This window comes from Lissotriton helveticus, chromosome 9 (assembly GCF_964261635.1).
Source record: "Lissotriton helveticus chromosome 9, aLisHel1.1, whole genome shotgun sequence".
Classification (NCBI taxonomy): Eukaryota; Metazoa; Chordata; class Amphibia; order Caudata; family Salamandridae; genus Lissotriton; species Lissotriton helveticus.
In genome coordinates this window covers 401,772,191-401,793,814 of record NC_136070.1, presented here as the reverse complement: position 1 = coordinate 401,793,814, position 21,624 = coordinate 401,772,191, and the positions used below count along the sequence as shown (strand labels likewise).

The window sequence follows — 21,624 nt, the reverse complement described above, 5'->3', positions numbered from 1 at the left end:
TTTTTGAAATGAGATGCCAATCATGCCTATTGTTACCAGTAATGCCATCTATCAGTTATACAATGTTGTAGTTATTGGCTGTGGCAGTAGAAAAGTTTAGATGATTATTATTTTAAATGTTTTATTTTTTTACTGTTTTTAATTTACATCATACATTACCTGTAATTACAAGCCATAACTCGGTTGCATATTTGTGTACATACATTTCCACTGGGATGAGGTTCATAGCAACCCAGTCATAGATTTTTCCATTGACGCCAATAACTATCCAGTAAGCTGTTCAAATGTATGCAACAAACCCTCAATGGCTGAATCCTGTTCCTGCAGTATAAGGCACTATGCAGGACATAAACTAAAGCTATATTACCGAGAAGTGTTGAAAGATGTCTTGTGCACCACATCGTTTGCAAAATCAGAAAGAGGCATACAATGCAATTTTTAATTATCAACACCTTAAAGCACTGTTGAATTAACACACTTAGGCCAATAAATAATACTGCATTTATTGTCATCTCTATGTAATATAATCTTTCACACTATTTACAGCGTTTATAAGTGCAGCTGTCACATAAAAAAGAAGATAATGAATACTGCATTTGATGTGTGAGTTATGGTTTGCATGAGTGCTGTGCCAGTTATGGAATGTTGAGTAAACCAAAACTTGCGAATTCCCGTGTTTATTTTAATTTAATTTGTAGCCTTAACTTTACCGTAACTTTTTTTTTTTTTTAATGAAGTGCATATATGCAGAGGTATCAATTTAGCACAACTCGAGCTGTGGGGCAATAGAGATCTGAACACACGAGAGCCCAAGGATACGAGTCAGGATTGCAGAATTCTACATTCCTTTTTGAGTGCATGTAAAATGAGTTCACCATCTGTAATTGCGTAATTGTACCAGTAGCGGCCAGCTGCAATAAGCACAGGCGAGGCGACAGGCACACTGACAGGCACTAATAAAAGCAAGCAGTGCTCTTAGGGCCAAAGCTCTAAATCGTCGTCCATTTTAAACTGTGTTTATAACGGGTCACGATTGAGAGCTCTGGAGTGGAGACTGAAGGCACTGCGAATTTCTCACTGTGGCTGTCAGTGAATTAAAGCGACTTTATATTAAAAAAGATTTACTCACCTGTTGCCTTGTGCTGGGTGCTCCTCTTCATTATGGCAGCACAGGATCTCAGTGCTCAAGCAAGCACCAGGATTGGCTGGAGCGCTCTGGGGCAACTCTCCTTAAAGCACTGGGGTTCTGTGCTTGCTCTAAACCAACTGTCTGTGACAGTTGGATTGGAGTTTTAAAGTGCACATGTCAGGCAGGCCATAGCAAGACGGCTGACAAAAGTGACATGCACACTTTAAACTAAGTGCACAGTATTCCTCTCTGCTGCTGCCCCACCCCCGACTTGGCTGCTGCCAGTACGAAAAATAAAATGGTAATAAAGGTGTTCAAAGAGCTCGGCGGCACCTTGCCAGGGCCCGTTGTGGTTCCCAGACCGGCCCTGGGCATGCCGTTCCCATTCCTACCATGAAACAGATTTACTCTTTCACATGATATAGATACACCTCTGACTGGTTTGAGTGTTTGAATGGATCATTGGCATGTTTTTTTTTAATGAGCCAACTCATGGATGTCTGTCTGGGTATTCACAAACTTTTCATAGTATCCGCACCATGGAAGGCCTACTCACTCCTTCTGGGAGAGGGCCTACTCATGAGTGAAATACCACCACATTTGGTTGAATATACACATAAGCAAATCCATGTAACAAGGGCCATGTTCACATTTTGAGAAATACAAGAGAAAATATGTACTCGCACTTTAATCGACAAGCATGCATAAGTGGAACTTAACTCTTACAAATGATTTTGTGAATAATGCCCATTATTGTATATGGATGCATGCACTTGCTGTGCTTTCTTGTGCTCGTCTAATTCCCAAATTGGAGAAATTGGCCCTTCCTTAATCTTGCAACTAATGCTGCAAAGGTGGCCTATTCTCATTACTCTACCAACATGCTCCACCTCGAACAGGCTTCTTCCAGAGTGGCTCATGAGCTTCTGGTAGCTCTCCGGCTACCCGTCTGTATCTCTCCTGTGTGCAGCCCAGGCTTCTTTATAATAAGCATTTGCTCAAGTGTTCATTCCAGAAGGAAATGTGGGTATTTTCAGAACTCCTCAGCTGACACTTGGAGAAAAATGGCTGACTTTCCAAAATCTATTTTAAGTTGATATTGAGTGAAAAATCAAGTGGCATTGGAGTGACTATGTACAAATGGTAATACCGTGGTGCCAAAAGGCATTGCAGTTGTGGCTCTTGTGTACTACCCATGTAGAGGCATTCCATATTGACAAAGACATTTTTAGATTACTGCTCATAACCATGGCTGATGCTCTGAAGTGATCACTGGTAGTAATCTTGCATATGGTGGCCGTTGATTTAATCTTGTCTGATGTGGCCACTATTACAACACTAATAGTATTGTAGCTCTTGATGACTTTCATTGAAGAGAAGTAGTAAAATAATCTGTCAGATACAGAGAGAGAAGACTGGGATGGGAGAATTAATCTTGGTATACGAACAAAGGAATAGGATACGAAATTAAAGAACAGCAGGAACAGGATTTTGGAAATCAGGGCAATGGTTGGAAAATCAAGGTATAGGTTAGTAAAATAATCTGACAGATACAAAGAGAGAAGACTGGGGTGGGAGAATTCATCTGAATATACAAACATAGGAACAGAATTAGAAATTAAAGCACAAGAGGAACTGGATTTTGGAAATCAGGGAAACGGTTGGAAAAATCAAGGTATAAGTTAGTAAAAGAGTTTGAAAGATACAGAGAGAGAAGGCTAGGGTGAAAGAGTATGTCTGAGTACCCTGATAATACAGTGCTGACTTCCAAGGCAAATATTAAGTGGGAAAAAGTAAATAGGGGACACAACAGAATGGAGAAGGCATTACTCGCCATACCAAAAGAATGTTCTAAACTTGCATGCCGAATTTCAGGGACATCTTTCTAGACCCTGAGTAAAATGTCATTGACATGATCTTAAAAAGCAAAACGCTGCAGCTTTTATTTTGAAGGAGGTTTCCCAAAAGCTTTTATATTTTAAAAATTCTTTCTTGATGTTATTTTGGAACTTTGTTGGCTTCACGTGCACTCTTAAACGCGTCCTCCCACTTTAATTTGTTTTATTTATTTTTCTTATTTCTATTTTTTCCTCTTCTTTTGATGTGATATTTACATTTGAAATGTATTATATATATATATATATATATATATATATATATATATATATATATATATATATATATAAAATGTTTTTATTTTCCTACCAAGAAAGTTCACAAAAACACATTAAATGTACAATTATGAAAAATCAGCCTTTAAGCCCTCATTATGAGCTGCCCGTAATCTCTGATGAGCCTTGGCAATTCCAGTTCTCCATTCCTAAATGGACAGTCACTGCTCAATTTACTATTTGCCAGTTATTCTAACCCTTGGAAATGCCATTAGGGCCAGTTCGGCTATCTCCAGTGGTCAGAATTACTGGACCCACTAACAAGCAATGCGTAATGAGGGAGTAGGAGGTCTACAGGCATGAATTTCATTACACAAACCAGTTTTGTTTTTCATACCTTTCGCTATTCTTTTTGCTACTCGAGGAACTGCTTGTGGATCCGGTTCGATTGCGACTGATTTTGCCGTCTCCAAAGCTCTCTCTTCGACCGCCTGTAGATACAAGCTCTGTAGAGCTGGTTCTTTTGACAGTGCTTTGTGGAGAAAAAAAGGAAGTATTAGTTGTTTCTAATGCTAAATAAAGATTGAATGTTCCCATTGCACCTCTATCAAGGAATAGCAGGCTTTGTGGAGAAGGATAAATATCTGTATCCTGCAGCAAAATTGAACCACGTTGAAGGGAAGACTACCCCTGATTGTACTAGGAAGCATCTTGATAGCACATCATTTTGAATGTAGACTTATACATTTAACATTTCAGAAACTTTTAACATGGATCACAAAATGTATACTTTTGAATGCGGCTGCCTGCAAGCAGACCTAGCATATGACCATATTAGAAGCATGGAGAGAAAGAGAAAGATATTAGAAAACATCGGCCAAGGTTCGAAGCTTCGGAAGATGCTTCCAAAATGATAAGCTTTATGACCACTACAAAGAAGAAAGAAGATGCAGTTCGAAAGCGAGACTTAAAGTGCTAGCAAAAATAGAGTAGAAAGCAAGAAGGAATAAGAACACATCGAACAGTTGCCTGTGCAGAGAAAACAAATTGAAATCATCCTACACATGTTGATATCCTGTAGGAAATGGGGGCATTAAAAGCAAAGTATTTGGGAAGGATTCTGAAATTTTGAAGGTGAAATGGAAAAGCCACATCTATCATTCTTTCTGCTGTCCAACCAGTGTACCTATATCTTGAAAGCAATGGCAATTAAGTTTAGGAAACGAATGCACCTAAAAGCAAAGAATGAAAGAAGCAAAGAAAGAAAGAAAGGAAGACAGGACAGGATTCAATAGTCAGGGCTGCCACCATGAAACTTCAAGGTGGTCTCCTCTCAATGAGAAGGGCAATTAGGAAAGAAGCCAAAAAAAGAGAATGAGATCTGAAACCCTTTCAGCACCACTAGCATACAAACACTGGACAGCCGAGCCAAGGAAAAACTTTCCGTAGAAACCTACAGCAAATAGAAATACCTAGCCTTATCTGACAGAGGTTCCACTGGAGCAAAAATTACAACTGTACTACACTACATTCTCCTTCCCGCATGGGATACGACTCAATTACCGACTCTTAATCGTCTCTGTGGGAGGATCCTTCACTGGGCATGGACTAGCAGTTTAAGCCTCCACTGCAGTAGTTTGGACAGCTATTAGGGGCATGCTTATGCCAGGCCACCCAGTGTGTAGAGCATAAGAATTTTTTTTTGTTGTAATACAAGGTAATATTTACTTGTAAAGTATTTGTTCACCCTGAAGGATATCTTGACGCTGAAATGACAGATGTTTATTGGTACCCAACACACAGGAAGATCATCTTTTTTATCTCCTAGTTTTTCCCTTTAACCCGCCCTTATTTTGCTGGTTTCATTCCTCTGCAGGGTTCTCAACTCCAGGCACCAGTCCCCCATCCGCTTCATCACTTTCAATGTAAAGATATTCACCGACATTTTAGATTTACTATTTCATTTCCTATCACCTTGCAAAATCCAGGTGACAATGTAAATAAAAGCTTAAAACCAGCTGCCCATAGTTATTATCACAGAATTAGAATCTAGTTTAACATGGCATAGATCCAACGTGGAGTTTTGGTCCAGGTTGCCCAAAAATTTCCAAATGCACATTTTAACCAAATTGGGCGTGTTTTGTGCAAGACTGTGAGGTAGCTCTGGCTTGTTATGAGCATACTGCATTCTGAAATTTTTGTTTCACTTTTCATCTTGCCAAGTAAAGCCCAAAAAACCCTGCAAACCAGAAATTCAGAACTGGCGGTGCTCTGCGACATGACGTCACTTGACGGTCCTTTCAAAACGTTGGAGATTCTTTCCACAAAGGATCCATGGCTCAGTAGAACTGATTCGCAGTTTCATAGATGCCAAGGGACCCATGTCACATTCGACGCCATCACCAAATCTGTCTTTTCAGACCCCACCACTAGCCATGCTGAGTTTTCGGAAACCTATGTAAAATGTTAAGCATAGAACTTCAAATCCCAGAATGCAACACAGTGTTCACTAAAAAATCAAGACTGTCAGAAATGATTACTTAGGAACTTGCATAACTTCATATCAGCTGCACTATTAATTGCTTAGCTATTTGTAGAAGAGTTTTGCTGCAAGAAAAACAGATGTATACGATTATGTTGATGGTCAAAAACATTTTGAGTTTACAAATAGCAGTGCTTTCTTGACCTTCATCAGCCAGACTACCAGTGCAGCCTAGCCACGGATGACTCGTCTTAATCCACATGGGCTTTGAGACATTAGAACATGGTGGTCAGGGGAGCTCTAGGTTCACTTTTCCCACAGCAGCCAAATGCATAAATATAATAGTATATACAAAGGGCTGCAGGGTGAACAAACCTCGAGACTGGATGCAAAGGTAACATGGTATGCCATTTGCTCCTATGAGCTTTGTGTTGGTGAACCTTGCAGAAGTATGCCACATTGGGCTGCAGATAGATCAATATGAAGATAGAGTATTTACAGTGAAGCAAAGTGCAATGAAACATAAAAAAGGACAAGCTTATTATAAAGTATTTATGTTAAGTAAAGAGTTAATTAGGCCTTGGGCCAGGGAGGATAAAAACCTACATAAATGCATTGATTTAGCATGTATACTGTTCAAATGGCAGACTGCAATGTCTTGGAAATCATATGTAGCCTCAGACATGCAATGTTGGCTCCACATCTTGTTAACGCGAGCAAAAGCTCAATCAGATGTCCTTATGGAGACCCATAGATGTAGCGGAGCCAGAGCCATGGTAATGACTTGGGCCCTCTACATTAGGAACCTGGAAGCGAAAGATGATATGCGACCACCTGTCCCCCTGAACACCTCCCCATCTACTATTGCTCACTTAAGGGTCTCCTGCAACGAGTCAGGAAGAACTGGACCGTGTCCCATTATGGGCACTAAAGTCAGTTGCAATCCCACTGACAGCCTAAAGACACTCACAATATTTGAGGATGCACAATCTAGGGCATGGTTATCCAACGCACAATGCATGCCCAGTTCCTCACCACAGTGGGTTCCTTCTAGTACCCAGCCACATCCCGCCAGCGTCAGACAACCCAATTAAGACCATACGACTACGTCTGTGGTTTTCTGTGTTTATGCAATGCTGGTCTGCAGTCCAACCATATTGTTTAGTACCAGGCTCAAGATGTGTGACATCTGAACTACTGTGAGTCCACTCTGTATGTTCCTAGCACTGTGCCCTAGTCTCAGATAGGCTGATATTATTGTTACATGTTGTAAAACCAATACAGAAATGTGAAAATATGTAGAGTTAATTCTAAGTTAGGTTCATTCAAAACCCACATTCATGGCACTGTTTCTCATTAAGGCCAGTGTTTGCAGTTAGACGACATTAGGTCACACTTCATTTAACATAAATGCAGGGACACATGTCCATGATCATCCGCCCAGCTGTTATATCCCTACCATGTATCCATTGTCCTAAGGATCCCCTAAACTGTTATATGTTTTTGGGCAAATGTTTTTGGCTTCTGATCCCAAGAGATACAATAAACCATATTGTTTGGTGCTCCTCTTGGCCACCATTTGTGTTCTCGGAAATTGCGCAAACCCTCTGTCGGTCTCCCAATTCATAAGTCTCTGGGAGGGTAGCTAGCGTACCTCCCTTCATCATTTACAGAGGTCCTCACAGGTAGGTGCATTTATAGTGATTGGGATCTAATAACTGCAATCAGTGGTGTTGCCTACTGGCCTACCTCGTGAAATTAAATTCAGTGACCTGTGTCAAAAAGAAGCCCCAGAACACATTTATTATTAGTTTTGGTTTTGCAATAATATTGACGTGAGCATGGGAGCTCGCAAATGGACGCATGCACCTGCCATTAGAGCTAATCTTGGATGATCATGGGCATCTTTTCGTGTGAAACATGGATTCCTAGCTAGAGGACGTCTGATGTCCACAGAGAAACAACAACGACAGCCTCACTGCCCCCTCTTCTCCGGCTTCCTTTGTCTCAGAGCCGTAAGGGGAAGGCACAAGGTTTCAGGTACCTGGAGGTTCTACTTAGCAAGGGTCATGAAGCCTGGACCACTGCAGTGAATTCTGAGGGAAAGGCAAGGGGGTCTCTTTACAGAAACCCCTCTGCAGATGAAAACTCTGCCTCGTCCTAGTTGGTTGGATGTCTGAACTAGAGCAATGCACTGAAAACGGTTGGAAGAGACTGCTTCCAAAGTGCCAAAAGCAGGACACAACACTTTAGCGTTATGGAGAATATTGGCAATGAAGACAGACTGGCTTGGACCCTGATCTGGCAGATGTATGACATTACAACGCAGGCTATTACAACGTCTGCCTTTACAACGCAGTTTTTACATCGCAGTCCATTACAACGCATAGCGCTTTGGGGTGCTGGATAGTGAATAGTTTAATTTACTATTCCAACTCCAGTCCCCGTGGACACTAGGGAAGGTTATTGGATAGTAAATTAAACTATTCCCTATCCTAGAACGCCCTCCAGAGCAATGCGTTGTAATGGTTTGCGTTGTAAAAGTTGCGTTGTAATGGTAGTTCGTTGTAAAAGTTTCGTTGTAAAGGCTGTTTACCTGATCTGGCGCTTTAGAGAAGTGGGTCTTAAGTGCTGACCATTTTGGCATGGGCATATACTCCATCTTCAACCATGTTTGCGAGTGTACAACGATTCAGGAAACTGGTAGGACATTCACATGTTTCTTTCAATATAATAACTGGGTTATACCGCAACTCGACTCACACCACCTCTTGATTTGAGAGTTCGACTGCTCATCCCCAGCTACTCAGGCTCAAAGAAGCTTGGGAGGCCAATTATCCACCACAGACTCTGCGTAGGGAACACCAGTCATCCAATCTTTGATATTGCTTGATAATCATCCCTGCAAATGCACGCATAGGCGACAAAGTCTGACCATAATGAATCACTGTTGCTTCTTTTTGTAACTATGTATGGAAATATATGAAAGTAACTGAAGGTGATGGGTAAAATCCTTGCAAGCGTCTCAGTCTCTGCCAATCACTAGGATTACATTCCAGTCCATAGCATTTTGCTCAGTGCGCCACTCCAGAGGGTGAGCATTTTAAATTAACGCGCCCTTGTATTTCTGGCTGTGTGGATTTTTAACGCTAACACAGATTGACGTGTTTATTGTTTCATCCAGGTCTTTTCCAGTGTCCTGAAGAGCAGCCAACAAAGAGTTTCGTTATACTCTGTGGCACTTCTTTTTCATGAGTGATTCTTTAGAAAAGCTAACAAATGAGCCAGTTAATGATGTGGTTGAAAGACAAGTTTTTATAATTAAGAGCAGTCCTAGATGTGGTTCATGTAGCAGGCCCATAGTTTCAACCGACTGTTGGAATGTTCTAGACCATGCAGTAGTCTTGTTGATAAGTGTAGTGAATTAGCTGAGACTGATGGCGATATTAATACATAACCTTGGAAGTTGGCTTTGCCAAATTTTGCAGCTGGATTCTTATTCCTTTGGGGACAATGGGTGTAACATTGAATAGGTCTTCACAGGGATACATTTAAAGATAATTCTATGATAGCGGGGAGATGATTCAGGTAAAATAAGAAACCAGTTACTTGCCTGTAGCAATGGTTTTGTAGCTTGAGACTCCTCCGTATGCACATAGTGTGCATTATTCCACCATCTAGTGGTTGGGTCCGGAAGTACTTGTAAATAATATTGATGTTTTTATGTGGGCATTAACTAAGGCGGAGCCGTGTCACTCAGTACAAGGTCGACAGTAAACCCACAATGCCCCAACATGTTATTTCCGTTTTAGAGTCTTTTTGGACAAGAAGGCGGTGGTCGGGTAATATGTAAATCTAAAAGAACCTCAAGCTGCCAAATCATGGTTTCTATAGCAGCTTGTGTATTGTGGAAGTTTTTTTGTTGGAAGAGATGTACAAAATAAATGTTTCAATATTGTCTGACCTAAACTGCCCTATTTTTGGGTCTCAATATCTATACAACAATGTTTTGTGAATAAATGTGTTGAGGACCATGTTGCACCAGCATATGTCTTTTAACAAGACATAAGCTAGGAAAAAAAGCGAAAGTTTCTCCCTTCTTTCTTGTTTAGTTTGTTTTTGGTTTGCTGATTAGTGTTTTTTGCCAGTGTGTAAGCCATTTCTATTGTCTATACAATTCCTCTTGCACGTGTTGCTTTCGTATAAAGTATACCTAAGGAGTGAGGAGCATGCAGAGGTGGTAGAGAGGCTGGCGGCATTTCTCTGTGGACATCAGACGTCATTAGCAATCAATGCGTCATACAAAACGATGCTCATCCAAGGATAACACTAATGGCAGGTGCACGGGCCTCTGCTAACTCACATGCTCACATTAACAATAATGTAAAATCAAAACAGATGTTTGCAAACATTTACATAATAAATATGTTGTGGGTCTCTTTGCCCCAGGTCATTGGACTTAATTTAGAAGGGCAGGCCAGTAGGGGGCACCAGTGAGTGCAGCTTACAGATTCCAAAACATTATAAATGCACCCGCTAGTGAGGACCTGTGCAGAGAGATTGAAGGGACCAACCTCAAGGGCAGTGGTTTCCCTAGAGAAGAAATGATTAGTTTTTCGAATATCCTTTGTGTTTTCCCAATATTATATTGCGCTTCTAACATTCGGGAATCCAAAGGTCTTTTAGCTGTGTTTTAGGTGTGTGAGAAGTTGAATAGATTGGTTCCTGTGAAAGTGTGACAGCACTTTAGAAATAAACTTTGGATGCCTTGTCATAACCATCTTACCTTTGTTTATACACACGTATACGTTTGTGTCTAGTGATGGTGCTTGCAATTCATGTACTCTGCTTAAATATGAGACAGCAATTAGAAAGGATGTTTACAGAATAAGGAACTTAAAATCTATTGTAAGCTTAGGTTTAAAAGGTATTTTCATTAGTGTTGCCATTACTAGGTTCAGATTTCACGGAGAGGCTAGGGCCGAATGCAAAATGAGTAGCCTCCTTGCACCTTCGGGGAGTCTGGCAGATGAGGGTGTTGCTTATCAGTATAGTATTGTTTTTATTTATACATAATCTTCATACAAGATTTAGCCTATCTGTGACTGAATGAAGAATGCCCCTTCATCTCCTCCCTCCATCCGTACATCTGCAGAGAGAGGCCATTCAGGATACAAGTCCATCTTTCTACTCTTTCATTGTTAATGTTGTTGGCTAAGCATACGTGAAAGAGATTGTGCCTATGTGCTACCTTCAATACCACAGGTACAACGTAATTTGTGTCACTTTAATAACCTAAAATACAACATTTCAATCCTTTTACAATTGTTATTTGTATTTAGTTATTTTTGGGAGGTTTGTCCCTTTTCAGTCACTTGAAAGCACAAGTACATTATTAAGCAAACTAGATACATTTTTAATCAATACAGTGGCATGTGATGTTTATGTATGTAAGGCAATCCCATAAAAGATTTGGGTATAAGATCTCATTCTGCCGCTCACGATTGGCTGTTCACATATTGCGAGGTAGCTGTGAAGGTAGAACCTGGGTAGAAGAAAGTGTTATACATATTTTAACTGGGTACAACAAAACAGTATGGGCTGAAGGTGCAAAATGTAACATACGAATTTGCAGAGGTTTTCCATTTATAGTTTTACAACAAAACCCAAATTGTTTCAATACATTTTTAGTGGCGTATTCGCTAATTTTTCAAAAGGTCTTGCTGGATTCATATCAAACAACCACACAAGTACTAAACACAAAGGCATTTTCTGACAAAATTACAGTTTCTGAATAGATGCAAACTCTGTCAAACCCATCTCCAGTCTTTGGATGTTTGTGGGTGTCACATTACAAAACAAATACATTTTTTATAGAATTCGAACTGATAAAAACTATGGAAAGCAGACATTTATGTTTCACAATCTTTTTTTAATGAACAGTAGAAAATCTCATCTTTCTTTTAAAGTTTTGCCCATCTATACGTCAACAAAGAAGGAAGCTACATCTAAAACTACATCTACTTTACAGTGAATTTAAATTAGAAAGCAAATCTAATATGCCCTCACCTGGAGTTCGCCTTATTTAGTTTGCATGCACTGAGGAGGCTCTCAGACTTGCTACGTCCACAAATAAAGAACAAAAGAGAAGAGTAGAAAGAAGAGCAGAAATGTTGATTATAGAGAGAAAAGAATAGACAAATGTAGATACAGTACACCGGTATGCAACAAGAGTGATTGATATAAAGTGTTTATAAAATAGATGTGAAATATAAAAGAGAAATCACATTTGGCTTCATCATGTACTAGTTACAAACTAGAAATCTGTTAACATATTTTGCCTTGATAATGTCTTACCTTATCACAACTTCCACTTGCCTTCCTTTAGGGCAATACGGACAATATAGAAGGCCACTTGTAAAAGTCAAAATAAATTAATTTGATCTTATTGCCAGTCCCTTCTAAAGTCTGTTCCACCGTATCTAGCATGTTGGCTGGCTTACTCTGTCACTCTTCTTATGACCATAGAGAACACTGTGAAACATCTAGGAGGTCCATGCTAGTTGAGAATGTGGCTTTCAGAGATGCTAGATAGTAAGCATACCTTCAAAGACATTCTTATCAAAGAAATGGATGCTGGGGTGTGCAGAGAGAGACAGATAGACAGAGAGCACTGTGTGGAGGAAGCATGCAGTATTCTTGTGAAATATAGAGACAAGACAAAGTGGCAGCTGTTTAACTTACAATTGACTCTTTGCAACAGAGTCTTATTACAACTGATGCCATACGTTCTTTCAGCCAGAAGAGCGCCTCATAATAATGCACGTTCATGCGTAGTCGTAACTGCAGGAAAGGGGCTTACTTCACATTGGCTCATTGATATGAAATGAAACAGAAAGTGGACTGTCACCAATTGGTTTCATGTTGTTGGGAACTATGGAGCTAAACAAACAGGAGAAAGCATATCAAAGGAGAAGAGATTGGGATTTCACAGAAATGATGAGTTTTGTAGCCTTCTGAAAAGCAAGATGGTTAGTGAGCGGATGCAGATTTAATAGAAGATGACTGCAGTGCAGAGGAGCCAGGCCATGGAATGCCTAAATCATTGTTCTTGGAAAAAAGGAGACTCGAGCAATGTGGGCGAGGGCCGGGAATACAAACTGAGCTAATCAGTGCTAATTTAGGGCCTGTTTAACACACCATTGTATGTACAACAGAAAGATTTCAACACTGGCTGTTGGGCGACACAAGTACATAATGATCCTGTTGAACTAGACCCTCATTACATTGGGTCACAATGTATCTTACCTAGATTTCCTTTACACATTCCATCAGGCCCCCTTCTCTCCGACTCCCTTCTTTTGTCAATGGTTCCTTGCATTAATAAAGTCTGATTAGGTGGCCTGCAGTTCCGGAGCAGGCAGGCTCATGTGCTTCAAGAGACAATTCATCATCGAGCATTCTGTAAATCCCTGCAAACACACATTATCTGTTGCTGCCCAGTGTTGAGCTTGTTCAGTATATCCCTTTGGCCCACCACTGATAGCAAAAATACGATGGCTTTGTAGTAACACAGCGGTTTTTATGCAACTGACTGACTGATCCCATGAATGCCCAAGCCCCCATGTATTACAAGATCTAAGTCATCACAAAAGTCCATCCACTCTGCGCTGCCCCAACCAGTTTTTAGTTCTATAGTAATCCGCTACTTCTTCACTGACTCGCCATGGTTTTCCTCTTCATATCCTACTGTAGACTGTGTTTATGTCTGAAATGACCTCTGATGGCCATGTTTGGGTATGGAACAGAGAACAGGGAAAAGAACGCGCTGAAAACTGAATGGTATTCTTTCCCTGGCCATGCGTTAAATCATAGCCGTGAAATATTTTCTATATTTTGTGGAGATTACTTAATTCCTTTGAAATCATCTTCTTTTTGGTGGGATGCCTAGTCTGATTTCCTTGCAACCAGCGTATTGGTTTGCTGGGCATGACAGTTTATTTAAACAATGAAAGCCTTATACCACTCTGCTGAGCTATACCATGATCTTTTGTTTAATCAGCATATTCTTCATGAAAGGTACCCAAACTACGAATTGTAATCAGGGTCAGTTATTAATTGTACCTGACCGGCAGCAACTTCAACCTACTAACATTTACCAGTACCCTTGGTTCAATCAGCATCTCTTTATGGACGCTAATCAAATGCTGCATTTTATAATTGCTTTCAGGGCCAGTTGTCAGCTATACCTTACAAGCATCTGTTTAAGAAATTTGTCCTAAAGATGGAATGTGCTTTTTAACAAAACTTTTCCAAATCCCAACATTCTTACCTATTTAGTAAATTATGTTTTTCTTCCTTCTACAAATAACCAAAAACAGTGCAGTATATGACCAACTGCTTTCAATAAACATTTCCCTGTATAAAAATTTCTTCTTCATGCTAACTGCAGCAAAATAATAATGTATTGTTAAAAAAAAAGCATAACCTGTAACATTTAATATGGTTCAACTGAGGGTTCTGGTGATAATTACAAATTATTTGTATAGAACACATATAAAAGGTTACCCTAATATGATCCCACATTGCCATCTAGGGGTTCTGGTGACATCATTAGCCATCAATGTGAGTGGTTTGTAAAGGTTTATAAATTCACCGGAACCGAGAGATGGCAGAAAATGATTATATTAAACAAATGTGCTTTCACAATTTTAACATTACATATTCATTTTGTAATGTTTTAGTTAGCATGGTGTAATTAGTTAGCATGAAATCAATATTTTTTTAATACTGGGCTATGCTATTTGCTCTAGTATAAAAGAAGAGAAAACAAATTAAGTATTATCAATAAAGGACTTCCGATAACACAGGCTTTGAATGCATAAAACACCCATTCTGGTTATACACATTAGAGATTTGTTGAAGCTACTGACAGCAAGGCATAGGTAACATGGTCCCTGATTGTGTAATTACAACGTTCAGCTTTCTTGAACAGACTGCTTATTAAACAATACTCTGTGATTAAGCTCAGGCATTTGAAGCTACTTGACAGCGACCAGGGTTGCAATTAGAATGTTAAAGCTTTTATTTAACTTTTACTAACAAGCTTCTAATTAAATTATGAGCAATAACAAGCTAAAAATGTCGCATATGCGTATTTGGTATATGCTATAGTATTTTATTATGTTCATTTGTTTTAACAAAAGGTATGTGACCAAAACCAGGATTCATGGTGAATCACATTACAGAGGCATCCTATATATTAGAAGTTATTTGCCTGTGTAAATTAATTGTTAAAAACAATCTGCGCGGCAGTAATCTGCGTTTTTCTACTATCAAGTTTGTTATACTGTGGTAATAAACTAAAATGTGCCCTTTGTACTAAAGTACTTAATGCGTGAATGTGCATTTATTAGTGCAATGTTCTAAATAACCTGATATTTTCACTGACATGCCTAAATGCATAACTAAATGTATTGCACACAAATTGTGAATAAAAAGAGTGCACACTTTGACAAAAACACTCAGGGGTTTGTTTGGCGTCTTTGTTTATTGGGAAGTATAACTCATTGACAATGATGTGTCTCTACCTGTCATGGTCTTGAACACAATCATAAGTCCTTTTTCAATTTCTATAGTCATTTTTATTGGATTTCTGACCGTGTTATAATGCATCTCCATTGGTTACTTATGGGATGCCTAGTTTTAATACGTTTATTCAGTTCATATATTTGACTCCCTCTAGTGGCTATATAAAATTACATTCTTACTTCTTGCTCTTACACCCCAATACTGCATCATAGATGTCACACTACACTGGCTGGTAGTGTTAAATTAAAGTCAATAATATTGTTTTTAAAGTAATTCAATCATGGTCATCAGTCTTTAATGAAGGAGTACGGAATAAACCTACATACCACACAATGCCCTACGGGGGATGCAATATGACATGACCCATAATGTATTATTGGGATGCATTATACCATATTCAGAAAGACAAATATTACATGATAATTTCAAGATGAAAATGGAAAAGAGATTAGAATAACCAAGAAGTGAAATTAAGTAAACAGGGTATGTTCATTTGAGACAGAGAAGATTATTTTGAAAGCATACTTTATACATTTGCAAAAAACTATGAATTATGCCAAAGAGAATTCAAGGATTTAAAGGGGTAGGACCGTAATATAGAATCAGAAATCACCTCAGATGCAGATAAGAGTGAAAAGAAAGATTTGGCATGTTTTCTTCTCACTGCAAACTGAACATGTAAAATACCGTATAAATTTACCATGGAGGGCAGTTGGGACGTGGAGCAGGAAGAGGGGCAAAATATTCACAAGGATTTAATAAGTTAATAGATAACAATGACTGAATAGTAAAAGATAGCCTGTAATGGGCATGCGTCAATGAGTGTACGAAAACGGATGTTATTTATACTAAGAAAGGTAGTTTTGTGCTGCAAGATTATCAATGTTTTGTCCACAGAGGAGTCATCCTCCTGCTATAAAGTAATGTAGAAATGTATCTAAGATCTTGTGGGTGGGTGTATCTGGGTAAAACAGATCTGAAATTGACAGAGTGTGAAACATGGATTAAAAACACAAGAATTTAACTGAATTAGATATTTAGACAATTGTTTCTTTTTTAAATGTCCATTTATCGGACATTCCCGTTGTGTGGAGCATTTTGGCCCATAATTAGTAGACTCTGGAGCATTTTGGACTCATTCATAAAAACATTATACATTTGCAAGTGCTGTTTCATTAGAGAACTAAGTCATTCCACTACCTTTTATTTACACTTATTATCATGCTCATGTCCATATAGGGGGGGGGGGGTAGCAAGACTTTTGTTTTTGGGGATAATGACAATTTGGAAGTGAGAGAAAACTATGAATAATGGCGTGAAGGCCTTACACAAACTACTAATGTACAGTGAGCAATGATTATAATGAAGGTTTATCAAGAAGCATCTATGAAGGGACAACCAAAATCCACCACAGAGACAAAAGTCTTTAACAAGGACATAATTGAGAGATTTCAGTCTTAGTTATAAATGAGGAATAGATACTAGTGGGGGAACAGAGAAGTTGAATTGAACACTGAAACCTCATAATCCCTTACAAATAGCCCATGTTTAAATTTTCTTATTGGATTCTTCTCTTTCTAATTTCACTCACTAATTTGCACAAGATACCCATACTATCAGATTTTGTTAGTCACCATCTAAAACTGATGGCTTTATCGGAAATAATTATTCATTTTGTTAGGATGGAAAAGTCCTCTGCATGGAAAGCTGTGTTCCTCTGCCTGGAGTACCCCACTGTACAGTTGTCTGGATCCCTAATTTTGATTTGTGTTGTCATAGGCAAACAAGGATCATGTGTGTGCACCATGACATAGGCCTGAATCAAGCAATGCAGTCTTGTTGGAACAGGAGGGGTGCCCAAAGCACTTCCCTCGTGGTGGCGGAAGGCTACTGCCCCACCAAAAGCTAAGCAGCAGGAGCAGTGTGGTAACAGCATACCATGTAGTGGTCATTAGGAGTGAACAGGTCATTTTTATTACCCTCTGTTACTGGAGTGCGGATTTTCGGCAAATTCGCAATCCGCGAACTCTCGCGAACTTGCCGAAAATTCGTAAAATCCGTGCGAAGCGGATTTTTTGCTTGGTTGCACTTGCCAACTAGAATACTATACAATTTCGCGGGAGTAAACACTTGCGAACACGTACATGCGGCGGGCAGCGACAATCTCGCAATTGCAAGATTGCAAAATTTGCAATTTCGCACAAGAAATCCACCAGCAGGCAGCATAAACCTTGAAAATTGTGATTTTGATCAGAATAACTCCTCAGGTTGACATTTGCCTGCACTTTTTCTTTGCAAGGAGTCCATTTGGGGGGGGGGAGAGGAAGGAAGTGCCCCACAGTCTCCAACTTCCTGTTCCTGTCCAGCAGGCTCCTCCCAGTGCTTTCTTCATGTGCTGGTCACTTTGATTTGGATCTTGACCTGGAAGGATTACTTTTTGTGGATGCTGTTGGATATTTGGATTTTTGCAAAACTGAAAGCACTCAGCAGGTGCAAAAGTTCAATCTTATCATTAGTAACCATTCCCTGTAGTGCTTCCTGAGGGGCCCCTTCAGAGTTCATTTGCCTACTTGCAACTATTCTATGACCCTGCTCTGACCCTCACAGCAGGCTCAGAGAATAGCTACAAGTATACAACAAAGGTCCTGTTAAAAAAATTACACTGCAACAGAAAGCAATTACAGACAAAACTGAAAGCACTCAGCAGGTGTAAAAGTTCAATCTTATCATTAGTAACCATTCCCTGTAGTGCTTCCTGAGGGGCCCCTTCAGAGTTCAGTTGCCTACTTGCAACTATTCTATGACCCTGCTCTGACCCTCACAGCAGGCTCAGAGAATAGCTACAAGTAGGCCACAAAGGTCCTGTGAAAAAAAAATTGCACTGCAACAGAAAGCAAATTACAGCTAAGGAAGCAGGTGCCAGCCAGACTGGAAGTTTAAATTCAGTGACACATTAATCAACCCCAAATTAATTCATGTCAGTTGAAGCAGGGCAGGTGTGCTTGCTTTTTTTCACCCCCATAATCTACAGTGATAAACCAACCAGAGGGTGGCAGTGATGTACCAGAGGGTGGCATGGGTGTACCAGAGGGTGGCAGTGGTGAAACAGAGGGTGCTGTGAACCTGTGATGATGAACCAGACGTAGAAACAACATAGTCGCGGCCGTTGCGAGCCGACAAGTAAGTTCGCAACTGCGAACTGGTACACAACCGTCGCGAACTGGCAGAAACCCTTGCGAACCCCCAAAAAAAAAAATCCGCAAATTCGCGAGAGTTCGCAGATTTTGCGGATTGCGAATCCATAAATACGCAAGTTCGCGGATTGCCAATTCGCAAAATCCGCCCATGCTTACTCCTGCTAATGGTTGATAAAATGGAAGACCTCGGAAATCGATCAAGAAGAGAGAACCTACAGATCAGAGGGCTTAGTGAGGAGGTCCTGGTTGCACGCCTGGAAACTTATGTAACTGATATGCGGTCTTCCTTGCTTGGAGACGATCCCCTGAAGTCCACCTGGATAGGGTACACCGTGTGAAACCCAGAAGGCAATCCCATGAACCGTGGCCCAGAGATATTTAGGTTAAATTTCATTAGTTCATGGCGAAAGAAGAAGTCTTCCGTTATGCCAGGAACAAGGTAGAAGTCACCTTCCAAGATCACTCATGTATAATTTACCCAGAAGTCTATCAATTTACGCTTCAATGACTGGCTGAGTTCTGTCCGATCACAAGGAAACTACGGTAAGACTGTATTCGCTAATGATGAACATACCAGTTTGGCTTATCCTTTGAAATAGGTGACTGGCAACATAATTCACTGATTTTCAGAAGGCTGTGATCTTAATGGGACTTCCTTTGGATGGCCTCCATGGGGCCTCATGTCTGTGGGGTGTGGTGCCGAGATCCCCCCGGAAGTTGAACAATACCTGGCAGTGCTCACGCCCCTGTGGTCAGGGTCACAGCTTACGACCGGAGTCGGGTCGGGACTACCTGTCTGACTGACTGCGGGGAGGGAGATGGGGGGTAGCCCTGCAGCTAGAGCTGTGCAAGAGATCAAACATTGCAGGGATGTTAATCCACGGGATCAAGGAAGGCTCCGCTGATATCTCTTACCTACCTACCAAAGGCAAGTTGCACAGACTTCAGCATGCTTCGTTGTGTTGACTGGTAAGGTCTCCATCCAAGAGTGTGGGATGCTTTCAAAACAGTTATTAGAAGCCACTTTAACACAACAGCTGCTGAGCGCGTTACACTCTGCATATTAGAGGTCCAGAAATTGGAGGATGAGATGCGGGAACTAGAGATTGAAAGACTTCATCACCCCTCCCAACACGTCACATGCGCCTTCACTATAGCTATTGGCCAACTACGCATGCACTTCACAAACAAAGCAGAGCTCTTGCTAATGCATTTAAAGAAATGCTCCTATGTCTGGGGGGGACTAAGCGGGGACACATTAGTGCCCACATGACAAGGTAAACGGAAGAAGGAGTATATTATAGAGATTGTTGCAGATAGCGGCACAAGTCTTAGATGAGGCAGGGAAAGCAAACTAACTTGCCAATTTTTATGAAAAGCTCTATAGAAGTGCCCCCTCCTTTCTGAGCACATAAGAGCCTTCTTAGACCAGATCCGTTTCTAAAAGTTTGCTGTTGATCATATAGAGTCCTTGGAAAATCCTATCACACAGGACGAGGTTAGCCTAAATATTAAATTCTTGCACACAAACAAAACAGCAGGTCCAGGCTGCCTCACGGCTCAATTTAGCAAATTCTACCAGGCAACACTTATTCTGAAACTCACAACACTCTTTAATCACTGTGCGGAGACTATGGGAGTTAGTCCCACTATGAGTGAGGCGGTGGTAACAGTCATTCCAAAACCTGGAAAGGACCCTTATTGCCCAATAGCCCTCCTTAATATAGATGCAAAGCTCTGTATGATGATAAAAGGTGTATCCTCATTCTCATCGTAGACGCTTCCTCCTACTCATACTGCAGATTCATTGGAATTCTCTGTTTATAAGGCATAACAGATTTACACCAAGGTATAGGCTTCCAACCTTATTTAGCAATATGGAGCAGAAATAAAACCACCACCACAAAACGTTGACCAAAATAAAGCCACATTTCAAGTAACGTTGCTGCAAGTAAAGAAACCTAGATAAGTTAGGACAGGTGACATTTTTAACATGCCTTTTTGCATCTACTTTATGTGTTAACTTTTAATTTATTTTAATGTAGCATTTTAGGTTGCATTGTTGTAATCTTTTTAAGCAAAATAATAACCCATTCCGTACTATCAAATACAGCACACAAAGGAGGAGGATATGCTTAAAAACACATTTGTAAAAAAAAAACAAAAAAACAGTCTCTTGTTTCGACTGTACCACTTTTCAACTTTCACTTTTGCTTCATACCTTTTTGTTGCAGGTGAAATTGTTTCTTTCCTGGCCCCAGAGGGTGATGGGCTGGAGCTACTTGTTTTCTTTGGTACAATGGTCCCATTATTAATAGTAGTTCTTAAGGGAAGCGTTTGGACAAGAGGTCTTGCTGCAAAACACAAATGAATCTCGAGTTAGACAATTTAGAAATATCAAAGAAAACATTTCATGGTTTGCGACTGAAACTTCAAAAATGTTAAAATGACAAATGAAAGCTCAATTAAATAAAATCGCATATTTTCTAGATTTAAATAAAGCATAATACTTTTACCAATTACTGATCCTCTTTTAGGCACGCTGGCACACATTTTCTATGCCTGCGCATACACCATACATAGCCATAAGGTAAACAAGTCATATGCTAGCTTCACGGTGCATATCACGCATGGTGCACAACTGAAGAACATAATATACAATGAGTAAACACACTTGTGAAAGATACTATGGGAAAGTAAGACGACTACGCATTCCATATTGCCTAGAATAACAAGTTACATGACTACAGGCACCAGTCGTGCTATGAGACCCATGTAGTAGAAGTGCAAAGGGGCACCATAGAAGGACAAAGCATTCCAGACTTACATCCTAGTGAATGATCTACTGCTGCAACTCATCACTTGAATAACAAGCATTTGCAATGCAATAGGTCTCGCATTTACGCAAGTCTAATCTATTGGCATTATAAAGGAAAATGCCTTTTATTTATGTTTTAAAACCCAAAATATACATAAAGGCACTGTCATTTACACTACCAATAGCTCAAACTCGCATATATGTGACACCTATTGCATTGCAATTTTTTTTTTTTACCTAGCCATGTTGCAGTGTGCAGTACCATATGTGCCCAAAAGAAGTCCAATAGGCCCTCT

The 21,624-nt window shown here is 40.0% G+C and overlaps 1 protein-coding gene across 7 annotated transcripts in view; it reads right to left on the bottom strand.

Annotated features, from left to right (window-relative positions):
* The window catches only part of EML1 (EMAP like 1), an 883,632-nt gene that overhangs the window by 237,216 nt on the left and 624,792 nt on the right, over window positions 1-21,624 (bottom strand). For 4 of the 7 annotated variants that reach the window (XM_078660158.1, XM_078660155.1, XM_078660156.1 and 1 more), the window contains exons 3-5: window positions 20,732-20,864; window positions 11,792-11,842; window positions 3,638-3,772 (exon numbers count right to left, since the gene is read on the bottom strand). In XM_078660158.1, coding sequence (XP_078516284.1) covers window positions 3,638-3,772; window positions 11,792-11,842; window positions 20,732-20,864 — 319 coding nt within the window. The remainder of the gene's footprint in view (window positions 1-3,637; window positions 3,773-11,791; window positions 11,843-20,731; window positions 20,865-21,624) is intronic. The other 3 variants (XM_078660161.1, XM_078660160.1, XM_078660159.1) reach the window with 1 other exon arrangement.